General features: G+C 49.4%; 1 protein-coding gene across 2 annotated transcripts in view; it reads left to right on the forward strand.

The window, feature by feature from the left end:
* Window positions 1–5680: 5680 nt before the first annotated feature.
* LOC143180849 (LIM domain only protein 3) overlaps window positions 5681–22984 on the forward strand; it is a 51248-nt gene continuing 33944 nt past the window's right edge. For both annotated transcript variants that reach the window (XM_076380849.1, XM_076380850.1), the window contains exon 1: window positions 5681–5794. In XM_076380849.1, the coding sequence (XP_076236964.1) occupies window positions 5740–5794 (55 nt within the window). In that variant the 5' untranslated portion in view covers window positions 5681–5739. The remainder of the gene's footprint in view (window positions 5795–22984) is intronic.

Genomic DNA, 22984 nt, shown 5'->3' on the forward strand with positions numbered 1-22984 from the left:
TAGTGCTGTCGATCAAAGAAGGAAAGAAAGATCACAGCCAGACCTGAGGTGTGGTCTTGAGAGACAAAATTGTATTATTCTGGACAGTTGGCAGCAAGAAGGAATACGGGCCTCGTTAGTTATTTTCTTATTTCGTCACTAGTTCGTAGACAAAAATCGACATTGTCAGTGAAGTAGTCCTGTAGCCCCTATGACCCTAGTTCTTAATGTGAATTTAGAAAAAACGCACAATGCATACTTCGAAACGTAGAGCCTGTATTCCTGTGTAAGTTCTCGCAGCGCACACCGTTTATTTAGACGTGAACCAGTAAGCAGTTACTGAAATTTGTATTACGACACGGCCTAACCTTTCCATTGCCCCGTGGGTTCGCCCTGTGGGTTCGCTCCGGTGGTCGCATGTGCGCGGGTCGTCGATGGGCTTGCTCGCTACCTCGGCCCCTTTCCCTCGGCGCCTCCGCAGCTCCTTGTTCTTTGGCGATGCTCGCGAGGCGCACGGCGCGCTCGTTAACGTATTCATGGGTTTATGGGACAATTAACCCTTTGAGGGACAGTATAATTACAGAAGCGATTAAACATCTTAACGTATAAACACGGCGTGAGCTGAGGACGTGTACGTATACGAGAGTCGATGTGGCAGCCAGCCGGCTAGGCAGCCAGAGCGTTACCAATTAACATACTAATGACACGGGGCGCTTTTCGAGAGTCACTGTAACCGGCTGGCCTGCAAAGCTTCCTGAGCACCAACACACATAGAAGCTTGTACCTACACTAGAAGAAACAGGCTGTACGCGCGCACGTCCAGCCACGGAAGCCGCAGCAGCTTCGGCTTACGAATATTTGCGATTAAGGATCACGCGATCGAGACGTTCCCGCGACGTTCGTTATAATAATTGAACTTCCTCCCCGTCGTTCCGCTGTCTCGATAACGAACACCCCGAAATACAGTGTTTTTGACGAACGAGCATAATCGTAAGTTCGTCTTTCCATCCCACTCTAGCCTGCACTGTCTCGTTCCACGAGCAGAGGGATTTTAATAGTTTTTTAAAGACGAGAAAAGAAACTCGTTTCCTTGATTAGATTGAAACGTATCTCGCGCGCGGGCTTCCGTAACGACTTTCCTAATTACGCTATCCATTAATTTTAATTGACCCGGTTTTTCTTTCCGAAACGCGGCGCGGATACTTTCCGCGGAATTCGATTAAAAATCTGTTGAATAATCCCTCGGGTGGCCGGCTGGAATAGCCCACTCGGCGGAGAAATTTCAATCAACGTTTCGGGCGTGTTCCGCGTTCAACGTTCAACGTTCGATCGGCCGTAACGCGGAACGCCTAATGCGATGCACGCTGGTTAACAATACGGGCCCGCGGCGGCCGCGTCATTTTGTTTGCCGCCGAGCGAATTTGATTATCGCGTAATCTCAGCCGTGCCCGAAATCGGTCGGCCTGTAAAATCATGGAAAATCTAGCCGGACAATACCGCTTACCGGTGTCACTGTGAAACCTTTATCGCGTTCTGCGACACGGACCACGCGCTCGCCGAAAATCACCGACCACCCGATCCGACGCGCGTACCAAATGCTTTTGATTTAATTAGCTAATTATAATGTTCATTTAATTAATATAATTGGACCGGTTAGTGGGCGTGGGCGCAGCTTGTACGGCCCGTGACGGCGGTGACTATTTTGCCGCGTTGCATTTAATAACGCCCATTAACGAACATTTACATTAGCAGTAATTATCGCGGAGCCCCGCGCCCGCCTGCCAGCCGATCGGGATATTTTCCGCCCATGACGCTGCCACGGCAATTCCATCCAATTCGACGTCACCGTTGAAACGTGCTCGGGCATTTTCGAACCGTAACTTAACGTCGATGGGAGGGAAAGAATGTTCTCGTTAACGAGTTCTTACTAATCGGTTAATGACCCTCTGCGGGAGCCTGCTAAACGTGACGACTGATTGGCTAAGAATTCTAGGTTGCATTTTATAATTAGAATTAAATGTATGCTGTTAACTCGTTACATTCTGAACAAATGGAAAATTACAGATGTAGAGTGTATAGTGAAAGTGTTTAGAATAGGATACCAGTTAATGATTCAAAGCTTAACAATTTGAATATCTAAACATTTAGGTAAATGTTTGAAAATTTAAAAATTAAAACTTTTGAAAATTTGAAAATTTGAAAATTTGAAAATTTGAAAATTTGAAAATTTGAAAATTTAAAAATTTGAAACTTTTAAAACGAATAAGTATACAAGTGAAAGAAGGAATAATAGACAGACGTTCTCCAACTCGACAGGCTGACCAAAAAGTAACCATTCTACTTAGGCAATCCCCTTCAAGAGACCCTAATGTACATCTTGTCAACAGAAAATGTGCGAATATCTGGAAGTAACAGGCATCCACGCGTTTCATCTGAAAAGGCCCGAGCAATAAAGCATCGGTATCGGAGCGTCAGATAAAAACGAACGGCGTATGAATCGCATGTGCGCGGTGTAACGCACACGGTGCGGCCGGTGGCGTAGAAGGTACACGCGACACGCGCCGTGCGGGCAACCGCGTCTGCGCAGAGCCACGCGTGACGTGCCGAACGTCGTCGCAGTATGGAGCGAGGAGCGGCGGCCGGAGGAGACGAGAAGCGAAGAGACGTCGGACGAGCGCGTCGAGCAAAGTCTAGCCGAGAGTGCGCCGAGTGGTTGGCGGTCCCGCGTCGCCTCGCGTCGCGTCACGTTCCGTTCCTCTTCATTCCGAAGTGAGCTGCCGTTGCGGACTAACCGGCAGCCTCTGCTCTTTCGCTCGCTGCTAAAAATCGTGCACAGAGCGAAAGAAAGAGAGACTCAGCTAGCGCGCACCAGCAACAACGCAACTCGCGGTGGCAACGTTACGAACAGTCGCCGCGTGCTACATAGACGCCTCTTAATCCGCTAATGAATTCAATTACATTCGCGGCTTTCCATTCTACACGCGATTCCGTGGCACGCGCGTAACTCTCGATCGATCGATATCGCGCGACAAGTGACTCCGAGTGTTGGATATCGAGAACGTCTCTTCGACTCTTCCCACGTCGCGGGTCCTTTCGTCGCTGTCTACTTGTCGCTCCCCCACCCTCTGCCCCTCGCGTCGAGAGAACTTATCCGATCCATCGAGTGTGTCTGATGAGTGCCGTCGAAAGCTACTTCTGCCTGTCCTACCGAAGGATCGAGAGAGCTGCGTGCCCTCCGCCGCTGCTGGAGGAGTTTTGAGGATTTCCAGTCCGCTCGCGGCCCGCTACCCCCGTGAGTACTTGCATCGTTTGTATGAATGAACGTAGCCACGCGGGTTTCGCAGACTTTGGCGACATGCAAACGGGATAAATCGATCCCCGAGTTGGCCGAAATCGAAGGATCTTATTACAGCCGTGCCACTGTGCATGAACGTCAGGGAACGGACGTCGTGTCGATACTCTCTGTAAGCGATGTTTAACGTGTGCCCGCCGGTGTGCCGGTTCCGATGCGGGACGTTTCAATTAACGTTGGAACGCGCGACTTTTTCCCAGCGACAGCGTGCCTCCGTTGCGTCACGCTGCCTTTTTACTTGGTCGTTGCTCCGTTTAAAAAGTGGAGCGTCCGACGCGAGCGACGACACCGTCTGACGCTGGCGTTGTTTACGTCTGGCAGGTATCGTGACGCAGCGTGAGTCCACGGTATCTTGTTTTCCCGAAGTCGACGACGGCCAATTATCAATTCATTGTTCTCGTGGCCCTGACAAGCCGTACGATTAGTCCTGCGAGGATTGATCGATCTCGGAGCATTTGTTGAGACCCTGCTCTTCCCTCCTCGAGTCCCTGCTCTTCTTCGTCATACTTTTTTTTTCACCGTGTCGCTTCTTCGGGCTCTCAGACCGGTCACGCAGTAATTCGAGGCGGAATGGTGCGGAACGTGTTCTCGGCTGGCCGCGTTCCGCGAAATAAATCCGAGCTCCAGTTACGCGTTCGTCGTGTTACACGATATATAACGTCGTAGCTTTTGAATTCGACCGCGGCATAAATCGAGCATTATCGGGCAATCCGTGGCATTCAACGGCCGAATAAAATGCATGCCGCGGCGCGCATTTACGTTTCAATGGCCGAATGAAATTTCCGTGCGGCGTCTGGCTGGCAAGAAGTCGTTGTTTGCGAGAGAACCGACGCGGCCCCTCGCAACGCTCGCCTGCCGCCTACCCACCCACCCGCCGCGCCGCGCCGCGCCGCGCCGCGTCCGCCGAGGCATTAATTGGGTGGAGCTTTAATTGCCTTAGCACGACCGACCGCCGTTCCCGTCGAACTTCAGGGAAGGGCGCTGGAAAGTCGCTTAAGCGCGTTTGCCAATTTCTTCGACGTTTGCGATCGCCCGATTGACCGTAGGAAATTGCGCCCTGCCCGGGAGCAATTAACGAAATCCATTAATACAGGATTCGAGAAATAAATTAAAACGATTGTACGTGTCAAACATGGCAATGTCAGGCTCCCGTATATTGAATAGAAGGGGATGAGAATTATTTTGGACAGGTCAAAGGGAAACGGAATTCATTTTATTGGGTGACCTGTTAATTTGGGTCTGTACAGCAGCTCTCCCGTGTCGATGAATTTGAATCGCTTATACCGCTGTCTGGAATGTTTGCAATCCACTCTGGTCATTATCCAAGGAGTTCGATCTCAGACGAGCGATACGAAAGGTTAGCTAGCCGAGAGTGGTCAACCGTCTCCCGTTCAGCCTCGATTGCGAGTGCTTCTTGTCGTCGGAGTACACCCCCTCCCTCGTCACCCCTCTCCTCGTTCCTCAGCTTTTCTATATCAAACGCTGCTTGTGCACCCCTCGAAGCTCGGAGACGACCGACCCCTAAATGAAATCCTGGAATTAAAGCCGTATATTAACCTCGTGGCGTTCCCTAAATTAAAAAACAACATTTTTACGATGTCGGGGTAGAGGGCGGCGGGGGGACGCGGTGGGACCGCGGAAATCGGTTCGCGGGCTTCGCGAAAATTCCTCTCTTCCATCGTTCGCCGATAGCATCGTGGCCTAACGTAGTCCTTGTTCTACACAGTGTCTGTCTATCCTCCACGCCGACAAGGTTACCGAACTCTCCGACCGCTATTCTATTGTCCGTAAATTGCGTTTTTAAATCCGTCGGGTGCCGAGGCACGTGGCTAGGTCGCGCGAGCTTCCGAATCCTGCGCCATCAGAGCACGATACAGCAGCCTCGCGACGCGACGTGTAAATTCACCTTGACCCGCGCCAATTCGCTTGTAATCTGACCATTACTCGTACTGTCGCTTAATGCGCGTGCTGCTGCCGCCGCACGTGTATTCCTAATTTTCTAATTATCACTCGAATCATTATACTGGGATAACAGATGCGAAATTGTCATTTGACGAGCAGAATGGTATTTCCTCAGTTTCATCAGGAGACATCAATTTTTATGGGACATTATTTCTGTTAATATTTACATACTGCTACGAGTTATATATTCCATTACTCGCACTTCATAATACATTACAATGGCTGCAGTAATTTTAAATTAAAATTTAAATAAGTTTTCTTCTCATCTGAAACGTATTGAAACACACCTATCGTGCTATTAAAAAAACGAAAAAGGGAAACAGAGGAAAGATGAAGATCATTAGAATTTTGTTTACTCCAAAAGAAATTGAAAATGAAGAGAGACGAAGGCGAGAAGGAGAAAGGTCCACGGAAGAAGGAGCGAGCGTAAAGCGTTCGAGATTACCATGGAAATCCAGATCGGTCGCTTTGCATACTTTGGAAATACGTCCGCGGAATCGGGTAAGGGTGTATAATGGAAGTTGAAATTGGTTGAGCCTGTCCCGTCTGGGCAAGCTATACCCCTCGTATACGAGGTATCGAGGGAAACGCATTCCTTGCCGAAATTGCTTCGCACTCGATTCGACGGAAAACACACGCGAGCCTTCCAGCTGGAGGTTACGTTTTCGCGCGTCAAAAAATCTACACGACTGCTGGGCCGACACACGGGCACACGACCGCTCCTCTTCTCGGTTCCTCAGCTTAACTTCCTCTGTCTCACACTCGTAAAGCGTTGATTAAAACCCACCCGGCAATGCGGAGAGACGAGCACAGTAAGCCAGAGAGAACGAGAGAGAAGTAGGGTGGAGAGAGAGAGAGAGGGAGAGGGAGAGAGAGGGTGAGAGAGTAGAAGAGAAAGGGGCTCACGCGAGGGGTGGAAGCAGGCGAGGGTTGAGGGTAGAGGAAGTTTGGGTGGGTTCGCGTGTGTGTACGCGTAAGTGGGTGCGTGTATGCGATCGTAGGAGCGAGCGTGCGAGCGCGCGCGTGCTCGGACGCAGGCGCAGGAGCGCGAAACGAAACGGTTGTGTCCGATGACGACAGTGCGCGGAAACGGCGGAAGAGGGAAAGCTAGGAGGGCAGCGGGCGACGAAGGAGAAGAGGCAGGCCGGTGAACGGTGGTAGTGGGTGTATATACACGCGGGGGAGGGAGAGTTAGGAGAGAAAGAGAGAGGATCGTGGAGAGGGTAGGGGAGGTCCAAGGCGTTGCTTGCTTAATTACTAAAAGCTAATCAATTCCGGAGGAAGTAAAGTTTAAATTGCAAACTAAAGTATAGCTAGCTCCGGGACGTAACGCTGCAAAGCGATATTACCGCTCGCTGCATTCCGCAATTAGCCCGTGGTAAATCATTGAAAACAAATTATGGGCGGAACCCGTGAACGGCTGGGCCTACCGAGTCTTCCCTCGATCCAGAAAAATAGAATCGGAGGCTGTTTCATCGTTCTCGTTAATAAGCCCAATTAATCTCGCCGATCGCGATTTTTCCACAGGTCTTTTTGTCTCCCCCGTCTTCCGCGACTAATGGCTCGCGGACGGATCAAAGAAGTTTCCGGTCGACGATGATGATTCAGTGCATTAAAGATCGCTCGTGCGTTGACGATCCGAGCAATTTCTTACGCGAGATCCTCTCTCGGTCGGCTTTTCTTTCGCGTCCGCGCGCGGTATAACATATTCGTCGCGGCGGAAGTTTCGCCTGGCGAATAGAACGGGACGAGGAGAGCGTGTGGCGGGCGGTTCAAAGAGAATCGGGGAGGGAGAAGTCGGTTCCAGGTTGGAGGCTAAAAGAAGGAGAGAACGAGCACGGCGGTGTACAGCACTGAAAACAAGCAATAAAATCAATGTCGTTTCCGGCAATTCAATTCGCAAGACACATCGCACAATTTCACATACAATTTTACGGCAGAACGGCCAGGACTCCTATTTACTTCACGGCCGTCCTTTCCCTCCCCCTATAACCGTTTACCCTCTAGCCTTCTCCCGCTCTTTTTCGCTCCCTCGGACTCTCGTTTTCTTTATCTTAAATCCTCGGGGGAAAGGGGCGGCCCCCGTGCGCGATCATGCCCGGGCAGATCGACGAGCCGAGATTCCCTGCGCGAGCAAATCGGGGCCCCCGTTTAATAGCGCGAGAACGAACGTCCGCGGAAAGAAACGGCCGTTTCGATCGAGCCCAGTCGATTTCGATGCTACGATATGCTAATCAAACGTCCCTGTATCGCGACGGGTTCACGGCCGAGGCTCGAATAAACCGCTCGTTCGATATAGGCGGTTCGACGCGTGTGGAGGCGCGAGAGCCCCTCCGTTATAGAGCCTGTCCGACGCGCTCGTCTCTCGCCTCCCCCGATTTTAATTTCCCATTATTTAGACGAGCCCTCGTCAATCACCGCGACGGTTGTCAATCGCAAATTACGCTCAGATCACGCCCGATATCCGGGATTATGAGCCCGACCCATCGATGCACTTTGCAATTAATCCTTGAATTAGCTGGGGCTATGAGCGACGAGTTTAGTTTTAAAGTAAATTGGCGAGATTAATCGTATAACAAGCTCGGCGTATAATAAGCCATGGCGAACAAACGAGCCCCGGGGAAGCGTAACGAGCGAGCCGGCTCCATGGAGATACAGAATAGACATCGATGTAAGGAAATATTTAAACGCGACATAATGAGCGGTCTAATTAGAGCTCTCGAGTCGCGATAATGGCGTGACGTGTTTAGCTACGTTCCTAATGGACCTACTAATGAGTTCGTAATACGTGTTTATAACGTTCCTTCTTCTCGTTCCCTTAATCTCTGCCTTCTGCCGTTCCTCCCTCGCCAACTTTCCAAAGCCAATTCCACAATGGATATCGTCCATCGTTTCACTCCTATCGACTGACCTACCCTCTCTTTCTAGGGCTACGGTGAACCGAACCCCTCCAGAAATCACGTTGCCGGTTCATTTATCAATAAAAGTATTGGATCGGTTGCCTGAAAGTGACGCCCCTCGCTAACGAAACAAAGGAGCCTGGGCGCAGTTATCAATTTGATATCGGCTTCTCGATTAATTATGCAACGCGACGCGCACGCTCGCGATCCATTGTTGCACGCGAGCGCGCGCTTCACCCACACGCGCGCGGTCGACCCCTCGAGCGGATGGATTTCAAGGTTATTAATTCTCTTCCGGTGCCAGTTGGAGCGGACATATTAGTTTTCGGACTGACCGAGGTTCCAATTTTCCTTTTGAGCAGATCGCGCTCCCTCCCTGCGCACACCGCCGCGTTCGAGCGGATATCGAGCTGATCGATCGCCCCGCGGGGTAATCTAATTCTTAGCGGTAAACAAGCGGGGGATGGAACGTAACTCTGAGCGACCCAGTCGTCTTGATCTCTCGGTAATTAATGCCCAGCCCGTTCTCGTTTCCTGCACGCACCACCCTCTTTCCCGCCCGCCCCTTCCTCCCTCGACCCTTTAATGTCTCGGATTTCTGCACGGAGTCGCCACCCGTATAGAGAGGCTTCGACGATTATACCGGTGTCACGATACGAGCGTTGACCGCAATAATATCGCATTACCAAGATTAACGTGATCTCCAATAATAGATCGGACAGTGAGCAACCGTGCTGGATTAGCTGACAAGAGAACGCCCAGTACGCTTGTCCCAGGGTATTATTCTCATTATTCGATGCCCATTAATAATCGCGACCGGTCCTTCCTTTGCTCCTCAAGCGCCGTTGATTCGATTTCCCCCCTCGAACCGTACACCGCTGTTTGTACCTTGTCTCTTAATCTCCCGCGTTCGAAGGCTTTGTGCGGGCACTCGCAGCGGTTCCTCCGCGGCGGGGGGCAACGTCGAGAGACCGAAGAGGAGCGTTCGCCTCGAACGGATCGTAGATTCAAATTGTCTGCCGCCCCTTGGCGGGGATTCGATTTTTAATCGGGGAGCAGTCGGCGGAAAATAGCCACTTCGTCCCAGCGCGTCGTGTCTGCGGCCGGCTAGACCAGCTGTCTTTTGCGCCGCCAAACAATTGTCCCTCGATTCGTTTATCGAGCGAGAGGACCGACGCCATGGCAAGAACGAAGAAGCCTCAGTCACAAACGTCTCCTCAGATCGCGCACACTTCGTGGCATTCACGCGAGGCGATCTGGTATCGTCCTCTCGCTCTGCTCCGTTTTTCCTCCCCTAGCTTCCCCTTTTTCGCCCAGCTGTTCGATTTTCGGGGTCGAAAGCCTCGCGTCGGAGACCACGTCGTCAGGTGAAATCGATGAGGTCCGAGTATCGCACCGACAATACTATCACCGCGGCTGCCTGAAGCCGAGTGTAAATAAATAGATTGCGCTCCCGTCCCATTTGTTAGATTAGAATCAAATATAATTCCGCGAGGCCTCGACGCGCGCCGTGATCTCGATCGGAGCGGGTGTATCCATTTTCCCGCGTAAATACCGCCACCTTTCGCCAGGGTAATCTTCGCGCCGCGTTAGTTACGGAGTTCGATGAGAAAGTTCTAGCCTCCGCGATTCCTTAATGCACTTTGCTTGCCCGCCCCAAGAACCATTGAAATTTACGGAGCTGCGCGTCCGACAACAGCGAGGCGGTATTTAATACGCGTACGCGGGGCTTATCGCCTAATTGGATGATTAATAAAATTATGACGCGCGCCGTCCGCCCGATAAAACGGCGACACCGAGCGACGACGAGCGTTGCCTCGATGCCGTGCGATAATTTCCCCGCGGAACGGAGGATCCTTGAAAACATCGGCCTTCCGATCGTTTTTATTCCCCCACGATCAACGACGCTCCGTTTCCATTTGGATTTCAACTGTTATCGAGTTCGCGACGACTCGCGCGACGCGGTACAAATCCGATGTCTCGAGTAAGATGAATTTTTTTACAAAGTTAGCACCTGGCAATTTTTAATATCGCTTGATCCTCTGGCGAGGTCCCAGCAGACGATGGAGGGTGAAATTTAATTGACATTGTCGATGCATAGTTGGTTGTGTACAGCACAAAGTGACGGAGGATATTTTCATCAAAGCGACACGCTTTGCTCTCGGGTGCACGTGTCCTCGAGGTTGAGTTTCGTTTTTTTTTCGTTCTAGAGTTCAAGGGAAGTGTCTTGGGAAATTGCCGGCCGTTTGTAATTAACGACGCCACGGTGGATTTTATGGGAATTCGGCCGAATCCGGAGATTCGATTAACATCGACTTCTTTTCCGCCTTTCCAGCTCGTCGAGCGCGGTAACCATTTTCGCAATTGCACAATACCGGGGGCTTCCACGAGAGGAATAATTATTTCTGCGTAAATGACGATAATCGGGCTATTATTACATTTACGGCATTACAGTGGCACGATATTACAGTGGTACGTTATTAGAGAGTATCGGAGGATGAATATTAATCGGGCACGTACGAGTGCCGCTTGTAATTAAAGTAGACGCGTCATCAGACGGAAAATTAAATTAAACGGCGAGATAACCGACTAATTACGCAATGTCATTTCGACGAACAAAGCGGGATTTCTTTCTCCCGATCCCTTTATGCCCGATTTCAATGATACCTCCCTCGACGGTTGACGAAATTTTACCCGATGAAGCTTGCTGTTTATTCGAACGTGACTCCTGCATTTTAATTTCTAAATAAACGAGCAATCGATGGTTTCCACGCGCTTCTCGTTACTGTAATTACCGATTGCTAGTCCTGTTCATTCCACAGTAACGAATTGACGCTTGCGCTCTACTGGCCTTCGAACTGTTGCCTTGAAATTTTTCAAGCGAGTACTTTTTCCTCTTTCCTTGCCTAATGAAATTCTGTATCTTCTAGTCTGTGTTAAAATTGGATCCTTTTTTAGGTCATTTTCAATCAACCTGTATGAATTTAGAAATCTAGGCCACTATCGATTCTCACAATTAGAAATCATCAGCATTTTCAAACTCTCTGAATTAGTCTAAACCGCGATTCGCTCCGATAATTACCGGGTATTATCGATCACTTTATAGGTCTCTCACGATCCTCTCGCACCTGCGCCGACGCAATGGCTGAAAACACCGTTTTTACCAATTACCCGACCATAAATTTCCCAGGGTTCGGCTGGCCAATTATCTTGGAATTAGCGTCGCGGCCGGCGTCCATCGCTCGCAAACGATCGCGCGTCTCTGTCTAAGCGGCACGCTCGCCGCGCTAATTAGAAGAAAACCGAGCAATTACACCGCTCGAATCTTTTCCGAAAATTTCACCGCGAATTAACGTCGCGGCTGACATCGCTGGTCGTTCTCGTCGCGCGAACAAAATTATCTGGAATATCCATAAGCGGTCGCGCTCGTGTGCGGAATGTTTAATTAATCTTGCGCGAAATCAACGCGCTTTTATTGTCATTAATAGCTGGGACTGTATTTAAACTGGGCTGCCCTTTCCCGAGGGCGCTCGATGATTCCGTGCGGTCCAAGCAATTTCGCCGCGGTAATCGGAAATATGGAATCGGCCGTTTGATAAAAGACATTAGTAATGGCGTTGTCGATCCGCGATAAACTATTTATTACGACCACCGCCCGATACAGTGGCGCGTTACACGCGGTCGAGCCGCCCTGCGGATTGCTGGGGTGAGCCACCGCCACCGCCGAGGGGGTGAGGGCCGACTCTCAAAACCAATTTTCGGGATTTCATTTGGAAAACATAACGTGCTTCGCGCGCTGTTTATGGGTTCCATTAGGAACCTGTCAGCCGGTGATCCCGCGCTGCACTCCCATACTACACGGAGGAGCACCATGCGATGCCGCAGCCGATACACCAATCGCAAGGTTCCCTGCCATCTTCTGGGACCTCGGCTTATCGGATACACGGCATTGATCCACCGGAGGATCCATTTGATATCGAAATGGGAATACCTTTTTCGAACGGCTCTCATGGTGCGTTAATTTTGTGAATTAAGTGCGGCCTTATCTGCGGCTGGGTTTCATTCGAACTGGTTTATAGCTACTTCTGGATACAAACTGGAAGAACTCATTTTCTGATTTTATATTCCTAGAGGGTCCCTATTAACGTTATATGTAATTTTTATGAATATTGGCTTCATGCTTATGGGAATGCTATTTTAAATTTGGAAGTGTAATTAAATGAGAAGCTAAAATCTACTATATAGTATACCACAGGGTTCTTGTTATAGTCTCTTTAAATGGATAAATAACTTAGTAAAAGGTTTCAGATATTGTTTAAAGGAATAATAACAAATTTGTGTCTATTTATACTCTTCAATTGTGCACAGGAAGCATTAGAGAATGGCGACGTTACTCAGTAGAACTTGGTGTACTTTCACCAAAAGCATTTTGCATGTATGTATTAGGAATTTGGGTTAATGATAGAAACTGCCATTATTACGAGCAGCGCGTTGTAACGGTGTTCTAATCAAATTTTAACAAACACGGCACTGTATGCAGGTATAAATTTAGCCTGTCACACGTCAGGTGTCAACGAGACAACCGCGTTGGCTAATTTCGCAAGTAATTATAACGTTGTAATCGTGCAAAAGCTCGCTGGAATTGTCCTGGAAACTTGGAATCCTTAATTTTCGCGGCATCGCTTCCGATCAGCAGTCAGATTTGTCCCCTGTCCAATCGAACGTCGCTTCCCAATTAAATCTACTCCAAATTGCGCGATCGTAATTGCTGTTTTTCTTCTGACCCCCTCCCTCATGCCTGTCAACTCGGATTGCGCTATGGAAAAATGCATTTTGGGTGCAGTCTATCGGTCGTTGCGTATTTTTCGCATCGGACGGCCAAGCACGGATGACAAATATTTTCGGCGACGCGTTGTTACAACATGACACGTTTCTATTCCCCGCCCCTCGATGCACGCTAATCGCTCGAATCTATTCGTCGTTGCTGGCGCGCCGTTTGCTAATAAATCGATGGAATCCATTAAATTCGCGGTCGTCGAGTATGACGTTCGAATTATTCATCGTTAGAAGGAAAATTAGCGATTATGTCGCGGGATGGCCAAAATGATACACCGTCGCACGCCTGCGCTATCATTTGGACCCGCAATCTGTCCATCGAATCAAATCTAGAGCATTCAGGGACGCTGGGAGTGTAACGAAAACATGGGAAGTGGGACGGGAAAGTGAGTGTAATTTAGTAGAGGCACGTCCATCTTCGAAATGAAAAAAGCTCGGGCAATAAAAAAAAAACATTCTCTAGAAAATTTGCAAAGCAAATAAGGGAAGTCAGACGGTATCTATCCACTTCAATGACGACATCTCGATCCTATAACGTCCCAAAACTTAATCCGCTATGGCATTAACAAGAGAAAGTGCATTTCCGGTAATGAGATTGCTTCGCGCGAGGGGGATGATATAAGGGGTCGATTACAAAGCTTGTTCGTAATAACATATTGTTCGCTGAGCCGTATAGACGCCGGGGCTAGGCTTGATGCGTCGTACGCGTAGATAATCGTAACATAAATAAACCAGCACGCGAGTGTAATAATTAATTCGTCGCTTACCAGCGAACATCGCGGAGCATGTGGGCGCCGATTGTTCCTCGGCATTCAATTTCGAGACGTAGATCGATGCAGAAACGTGACGTTCGGTGGATTAAAAACGAGTCGACGTCCACTGCAGCAGAGTGGACGTTTGAAAGATGAAAGTCGCAAGTCATCCGCCTAATTCGTTCGAAGCGTTTCTCTAGCGTGCCCGCTGACCGAGTCCGCCGACGACGGGATGGAAAAAGTACATATTAAGCACAGATCGACCGCGCGGAGAGTTTAGCCAGGCGGACTGGTCGGGGCTCCGCGGCTTTCTTCTCGGTTTGTTCTCCTTTTTTGCGATATCGAGAGGAACGGTTCCATCGGTGCGCCGGTCCCCCGGTTCTTCTCGCGAAAATGAGACGTGGCCGTTCGTTCGGAAAGGCTGAGATAATTACTTTTCGGTTTTCGGGCGTACGCTTGAGCGAGCGCAAACGAAACAGGCGTATCTTGCGGTCGTGAATTTAATTAAATATTTTCGTGGCCGAATGTCCGTCGGCCGTGATCATCTCGCCTCCTTTTTTCCCGTAGACACGGGGCAATTTACTTTTTTAATGTCTGTAATGAATTAAACGCTCCCTCAGCCGACCCCCTCGGCTCCCTTTGCCCGTCGGTATTACCAACCCCCTCTGTTCTCGCCCTCTCCTACCTCCTGTCCTCCCTTCGACCTCCATTTTTATCTCAATATTCTTCCATTGTTCGTGCCGTTTCGCCTTTCTTCCTCGCCAGTTTTGTTCCTTCCTCCACGTACCCATTGCCATTTGTACACTCGTTAAATTATTAAGTGGCGCGATTACTTCTGTGCAACGCACCCGTACGCACGAGTTTCGCTCTTCAGAGTTGCGATTCGGTGACGTAGGACCCTCGCGAAAAATACCGCACTGTGATTTCTGTTTTAACATGCCGAGCCGTGACGTGAATGCCTTGGATTAGCTCGACGTTTGTGTCCCGAACTTTTATATTCGTATAATTCTCAGGTCTCCCCTGGATTTTATGGAGAAGTATCTCCCCAGAGGTAGTTAATTCGCAAGAGTTTGTTGATGAGTTAGCCAATTTCTGGCCCAAGAAATTTACGGGAAAACGTATGTACTATAGCGTCAAGTTGTCCTGGCTTATAAGATTCAATTTTATTCGCCTCGGTTTCGCTCTTTTTTTCACCCCTATAACGTGGAATTGAATTTGACGACACTGGACACGGACGACAACGCAATACAGGGGCAGGTTGTACGATACGGTTAGCCCGTCCACTGCCATGCAGGGAAGCCAGCCAATTACATTACTTAGACTAATGTTATTGATGTCGTGGAGCAGAGAGGATTGTTTTTACGTGGTCTGTCCCCGTCGGCTCCGTTACGACAGAACGTTCTGTTCTGATGACGCGCGACTTCAACCACAGGAATCCGCTTGCGGCAAACGCGTGCTCGTGTACTGGCCCTTTGTCCTTTCACTCTGTCAATCCTCGATCTTTGATTCTTCTACGTGATTCTTCACACTTGCGTTTTTGTTCGATCTTTATATCTCGATAAAATTCATTCACAAAATAACGTATAAATAACTTGGAGTTATTTAGAAAGGGCGGATGAGTCCTGCGTGTTAAACACTGATATTCGCATCTTCAATATCTTAAAACGAGATGACCTCAGAAATCTGCGATAGTAAGACACGAGTCACATATCTATTTTTATTTTCGAGAGGGTGTTTAAAGTGTGCACTTCAGTTGATAAGGTTTCCTTGTATCCTCGTTTCAAAGGGAATAGTTCCTTCAGCCCTTAATAACCTAACGTAGGATTCTTCAGAATTCAAATACAAATACAAACTGAAATATCTTTTATATAATTTTGTTTCATTCTCATAGAATCATTTCCCTATAAATTCTTCATCGAATCGTGAGCCAATACGAAGAAAACCGTATACACGATTTAATCACAGAAAAACAAAACATCCCCAAGCCAACACCGTCCAAACCCAATGCTGACCATCGGTCCCCACGATTGTTTAGGTCCGAGCGATATCCGTGTCTCAAGTGCATAGTCATTCCATTGGATAGATCGACCAGTAACGGTAAGGAGTAGATTTTTCGTCGTTCCCGCTGTGGGAAGGGATTCCGAATGGGAAGCAGGAGAGCGGTGAATCCGTGGCAGAAGCGGTAGCGGAGGGGACGAGGACAGCGACATGCGTGTTTCCTCTTCCTTTCCTCGGAATCTAATTTCGTCGAATGTCATCCTCGAGACTCGAGAGAGTGCAGCGATCTGCATTCGAGGTTGAATCGCCCGATAGCAATTTCCAGGTGAGGGGGAGGGAACCTGTCGCGCACGCCAGAGAGGGACGGAGAGCGAAACGGCGATCAAGGCGAGCGGGAGAGGCTGTGGGGGCAGGAGGGGGGTTGAATCCTGCGGGAGGATACGCTGTCCGTTCCCGGGGAAGTCTCGTCGAAGTATCGAGACCTGTATCATGGCGGCTATAATACATTTTTTATCTGATCGAGGGGATCTTCTTTATGGAGGGTGCTCCGTGCACGCTTCTCCGCCGCTCTATATCGGCGCATATGTACACGGGCGCCACCATTTACCCCGCTGCCACCCGAATACTCCGTGTACCAGTGCAACCCCGTGCTCGTGCCACTACTTTCTTCGCGCGTGCACGCCGCTCGTGCATGCACGAACACACGCCCGCCGCTCGTCGCGCGATAATGGATGCGCAGGGACCACTCTACTCGCGCGTCGACCCGACAACCGTACTCCAACACTTTCCCTCGGTCTCCTTCGTTTCCTGAGAGTTTGCACGCTCAGCGTCGCGGGCTAGGAAGCACCGCGGCGCGATTAAAGTGCTCCCTTCTCGCTCTGCGGCTTCTCGGTGAAGGAAACCGTGTCCTAGGTCCTCAGTGTCCCCCGAAGATCGTTTCGAATTTACGACGAGCGAGCGATCCGCTCGCGAAATAAAACAACGGCAATAGAGATCGAAATCGTCGAAGGGCCGAGCGGGCAGGGACGCGCTGGCGAGACAGAGCGACGGGGAAAAGTGAAGGTGGAAGCGGGAAGTAAGGGCAGAAGAAGCTCGAGAAGCGACGCGCAGCTAGAGACGAATGGTGGGGTGGCAAGGAGAGAGCTCCCTATCATGTGGGGAAGAGGGAGGGCGGTATAGGGGATTGAAAAGCAATTTCCCCGCGAGGGACGCGCGGTGTGTGGTCCGAGCTTTATATTAATGATCCAGATATATTATCGGACGTGACCGAAATTGCTGTCAAAAAACTCGGATATTGGATCGAGAGGAGATTGTGAGAAGGTCGCTCTTCTCTGCGCGGCTCCTCGCTATATAGGTACGTGTATGCCGATCGGTCAATGCGGGGAATGTCGTTTCAAAGCGAAAAGTCGTCTCGCCTCGATATTTCGACGTTTAACCGTGCACTCTCCGCTGGCGGAGGAACAACCAGAAACGGTGGTGGTTGCGTTTCTCTCGCGTCGATTCGGATCCATTGATGGAAACGATCTAGACGCGCAACCCCCTCCACCGCCGACCACCTTCCTCCCGGTTGCTTCGAATCTGTATCGCGTTTCATGCACGATTCGCGTTTCTTCGTGTACCATGTCTATTATTCGTGCATCACGAGATAATACAACCTGTCGTTCGTCGGAGGTCGGACAGATCAATTTTGTTCGCGGATTTGCATCCTTCGCATCGTTCGCCTAAAGCGTTCCACGTTCGTTCGAATCCAACCAGCAACACGCGAAACGCTTATTTGTTCTTGCCGAGCTTCGCGAAGATATCGAACCGTGACGCCGTTCTGCACGGAGGTTCGAAGCCTCGAGCCTACTTTAATTGTACGCGAGAACAATCGACCGACGTTTTCGCGCGTTTAGACCCACGCGAATGGGGAAGTCGATTGGGACTACCACCCGTGGAAACATTTATAAGGTAGCGCGGTGCAGAGCGGGGAGGGAGCTGATGGAGTTTCGGGGGGAAGGGTGGCGGTGCCTCGCATGCGGGTGCGTTAAGTAGTAGCTCCTGTCGCGTTGCGTACATACGCGAAACATGTTTTATGGGGACTCGCGATAAGCGATTAAACTGCAAACCTAGCCGTACCGGTTTCGGAACGATAAGCTAATGCACGCATTTTCTGCCCGATGAAATTCTCCCATTATCGCTATAGGCTGTTTCAGAAATGTGGGCAGCAACTTGGGTACTTAACTCTTTACGGTTTTTGATAGATATCTGGCAGGTATAATTTATTTTTATGTGAATTATATCCGGCTGATATCGCAATTCAAATGTGTTAACTATTGGATAGATATGGATACGTGCACGGTGATTCTAATTTTAGCTAGCGCTGACTTTCACAAATTTCCAGGCTACTGTACATTGCTATGATTCTGCTGATTTCTATTTGAGAAAATTCGAAACTTCAAACCGTACAGGTGTATTTTAATTTATGGTTCTCAAAAATCGGTGAAATTTGTATTATCTTTAGATTTCTTTATCGATCTCCACTGTTGAAGCACCCTCTATTCCACAAACGAGCATTCTCGTTGACGTCTAGACTATATAGGGTTTGCCTTTGATCCTCGTTACGAAGTTTCCCTGATTGTAAACGTTTCTTCGCGTCGCGTTTCCATCAATCTCACCGGGTGCGGCGTGTGGGTCGATCCAGAAACCCCGAGGAGTAAGATTGGGTAGCCGAATGCAATATTGGATCGGTGTCGGACGCGTTTCTAATACGTCAACGGAAATTCACGCGCCGGTTTTTCTGTTAAGACGCTGCCGGCGCGAGGTCACGTTCGAGCTCGAAAGACCAATTTCCGCTGACTTCTATTTACATAGTTAGGTATACGGCCTGGATAATACGGCCCTGTCGAGTTGGTCGTCGAGTGGCGGCGCGGAGGTTGGCGAGGGGCTGGGTGAGGGGCTAGCTGTCCACCGTTAGAAGGATAGCTTGGCAGGAAGCGGGTCGAGGAGGGTATTACGGTAATACCCACAGTGTTTCCAGGACGGTGGGTAGGCGTAACTAAATTTCCATATCTCGCCGATTGTAATGCGCATTTAGCGACCGGCGACGACGATAGATCGAATTAGCGTTCGCCCCGCGCACCGTCTCATGTTTACACTTATACTTTCTAATTCCGTGAGCCGACTTCCTTCCGGTTCCTTTCCCCAGGAAACAGGAACGTATCCGATACGAGAGCCTGAACGACCCATTACGCACTCTAATTTTCATTTTTTCTCTTCCCTTGTTTTTTTCCTACCTTTTCCTTCGACCGAGGTAACGAGCACGGAGGGATCGGAAAGGGCCGGGACGATTATAGTCACAGAAACTGAATTGGCTATTCGGGGTCATCGAGTGCCTACCCTCACCACCTCTCTTCCTTTTGTGTCAAACTATACGCTTTCGTGCATGGAATGAAAGTGAAGTTCGATTGGAAGAGGGCTCGAATACCCTGGTTGATTTTATTCAGACTATGCCGGGCTCATAAATTCTCGCGACTGTTCGAACGCGTATTTACATGGACGAGTAGCGGCGTTTGATTAGTCGTTCCGTCGACGCTCGAAAGTGGCTGGCCAACCCTTTGATTGGATTCCATTCTGCGCACAATGAACTGTGTATCGTACGGTTCAATTTGATTAAACCGAAACGCAGCGAGAGGGAGGGCGGGAGGGAAGTAACTAAGCAGAGCATGGTGAAATATTATAAACTACTGCGCGAAGTTACACTAAATTGGAGTGCTGATAAATCGTGCACGCGACCATTCTGTAGAACCTATTAACTCCCATATTGGTATCTCGTGTCTATGTGGCCATATTTCAGTGCTCAGCTTTCCATGGAAACTGAATCGATATAGGGCGATAGGGCAGAAAAAAGCGAGAAAAATAAGAGGTACAGGGCAGGTCGTATATTGGTCACGTTCCGAGGGTGCGCTCGCACATTTGATACTGATTGACGCTTGTTCGCGTGCGGAAGGATTAGCGATCTGACTCGTGGCGGGAAACCGCGTCTGCGCAGTGGCTCCTTCCGCGTGGCAGGTACCCAAGTACAGGAAGAAACCCACTGAAACTTACTCAAGATACTTCTCTCCTTTTTCTTTTTTTTTCCCCTCTTCATTGTCCACTCACTCCGCAATCTACATCTCCTTTTCCTTCCTCACCCCCATCCACCTTCAACAAAATAACCATCCCATTTAATCGTCCGTTAATTTTAATCTAGTTACCTCTCACAATCCATCCCTCCCCCAATTGTATCATCCCAAAGAAAAACGCAATCTTGAACTGGGCACAGGAGTCGTGATACGTCACTGGAGTCCCCGTTTCGCCCTCTTGGGAATCGAACGCGGTATAATGTCGGAGCGAGAGCGAGGTATAGAGTATAGAGTAGTCAGAGCTCAGAGGAATCAACGCGAGCATCGATGGTCGTGAAAGAGGACAGGCTGGGTAAGGCGGGATCGCAGGATATCGTTGGTAGTCTCGGTTAAGAAGCAACCGGGGCAAAAAGCAAGAGGCAAACACAACGGCGGGCAAGAATGAAGCGAACGGAAGAAAAGAAGGCGAGGGACAGGGTGGATCTGGGGGTTGAGGGTACAGCGTGAACGGAGAGGAACGACGTCGAGGCACGACGCGGCGATTCGAGCGCGGGGGTGAAGAAGGGATTTGTGGAAGTCGAGGGGGCTCGGGGATCAGTAGGTTGGTTCGAGGGCTGTGGGAAGGGGTGACTGTACTTAGTTAGCGGACAATGCGGCCCCTAATGAACAGCCAGGGGCGGCCGACAGAGCAGCCACTGGAGCACGCCATCTAGTCTGAGACAGACAGATTACGTTGCGTAGCGTTATACCGCGTTATCCTCCCCCGGCTGTTGCATTCGAGGTTCGCATTGCGTGGCAATTTCGATTACGGCCCGGCCGTTTCGCCGTTTACGACGCGAGTAAACTGTATCGACGTCCCTAAGTACCGTTCAGCGTTCTAACGCGCGAAAACGCTCAGCCGACTCGCCTCGCGAGCAAGGATCCCCAATTTTGATACAACATATCACGCTTGTCTTCGAGCAATTATGTACTAGCCGTAACTGACCTCCTGAAATTCGAAATTCCGTAAATGAAATTCGGGTTATCAGACAAAGGGGTGGTTTTTACAGTTTCATATCGCAACACTGTGGAAGCTCGAGGAAAGAAATTGTTGAGTTGTCCCGCGGACGCGAAATCGAATTAACGCGGTAGAAACGGATTTCGAGCTTCTCGCGAATTAGTCGTAACTTCTCCGCAGCCAACTTTCGGTAACGTCATTGAGGGTTGACGTTAACGAGACGTGGCAGCCGCGTGACGAGTGAACTCGCGTTGCAACGCAAGTGCTCTGTCTCTGTGGTGAACGTGTTTGCAGGCTCCCCAGGCTGTTCGATCGTAAAGGGAGGCGCTAAAAGTCGCGGCCCAGTTTAAAAGAAACAGCATCGTGAGGAAACACGCATCTTTACGATGTTAACTTTATGGCGTGTGTCCGAACGTGTACGCAATTAAAAGTTGAACTTTCAGAAAAAAAACGTCGGTGTAAAACGTCGGTTGGCGGGACGTAAGAATCGTTAGCAGAAGCGGAGGAAAAATTTTTAATCGAGTTATTACGGGGAGGGGACGGTCGGCGTGGTGGCGAATAGAAGAAACGAGCTATGTTACGGCGCGATTGAGATCCACTGGCTGCTGCGGCGGTTGTAATTGGATTCAATTGTCCCGCGTTAAATCAGTGACTGCACTCTCCTGCCAGTTCTCCATTCTGCGTCTATCCATCCGCTACTCCTACGACACAGCTCATTGAAACGACTCGGCTACAGCGCGCTCGGGGAAACCGAGTCCTTCACGACACTCGTGGAAGCTTGAAAAGAGCTTCCGCCGGGAGTTCCGGCTGCCGCATAGAAAAACACCGATTATTTGCATAAATCTTTGTCTTCGTCGTATAACCGACGAACGGTCCGATTCACGCGTTAGCGATCCTTTCAATTCAAGAAATCGTCCGTTTAGCCACTCTGCGCGTTTTAATCTCCCCCGACTCATTCGATTCGTTATTTTTGCAATGACAGGGAAAATTTTCTATGCAGTTGAAAGGCCTCTTGAGATTAATTTGCATGCAGAGAGTTGATCTGATCTTCTGTCGAGAAGGAAACCCGTGTGCTAAATTTGTTTAAAGGCATTTCTGCGCTTCTGAAGGGTTTCCAAATGAACACTTTATATTATTATATGAAGAGTTTTATTAGGATGCCTCGAAAGTTCTTTCCTCATCTCAATCGATGTCTTCTACTTAATGACCTACTATATTTCCCGCGGAATTGGCAAAAGCTTTCTGATTTTCAGTGTCGCACGAAGCGAAACCCCATTTACCGAATACTCTTTACCCCCTTGCTGAGGTATCGATAACACGTAAGCGGTAATTTTGCTAATGGCATTGCCGCGTCCTTTATATTCCACGCCATTTATGTCTTCCATCCGCCTCCCCTTTTGCGTTAGTCGTCAGTGCCTCTTCTACTTCCGGGGCGATGCTCGCGCTACTTCCATGGCTTCTTGCGTATTACTTATTTCTCGCGCAACTCAAGGTCTTTCATAAATTTCAAGTGCATCATTATGCGTCGTACAGATACCAGATTTGCAAACATTGAGCACGAATAAATAATAGCATAGACGATAAATATACTCATTCTATGCTTTTCTAATTTCGAACTCATCATTGCTAGCGAGAATTCCTGTTAGGGTGCAAATTGTCTGTTGAACCAAGTTTCCAGCGCTCGCACGCAATCCATCTCAACGTCCTCAACTATTAATGTCTTCGACATAATCTCGGGGGTTAGACGCTAGACGATCGTACGCAGGTGAAATCGGTGACAGAAGCGAACTCCAAGGAACTCCTAGGAACTCGATCGATTCCCAGAGCGTGAGTATCGAACGCGTGAAGCGATTTCGAAGCTGCCGTGCGGAATTAATAAGAGTTAATTAATAATGAAACATACCTAGTCAGCCACGTTTCTCGTGTTTCCCGATTTAATCTTTCTACGCGTGTAGTTGCTGGGCGCTCGCGCACAAAAGCGAAACGAGTTTTCGCCGCGAGCCGGGCAACTTTAATGAAAATAGTTCTTACGTTTTTACCAGCAGGTCTCGAGGGGGGTTCGCGCGACCCTTTAACGAAGATTCTAATTAAGCGAACCTCCCACA

This window comes from Calliopsis andreniformis, chromosome 6, assembly GCF_051401765.1.
Source record: "Calliopsis andreniformis isolate RMS-2024a chromosome 6, iyCalAndr_principal, whole genome shotgun sequence".
NCBI classification, from domain to species: domain Eukaryota; kingdom Metazoa; phylum Arthropoda; class Insecta; order Hymenoptera; family Andrenidae; genus Calliopsis; species Calliopsis andreniformis.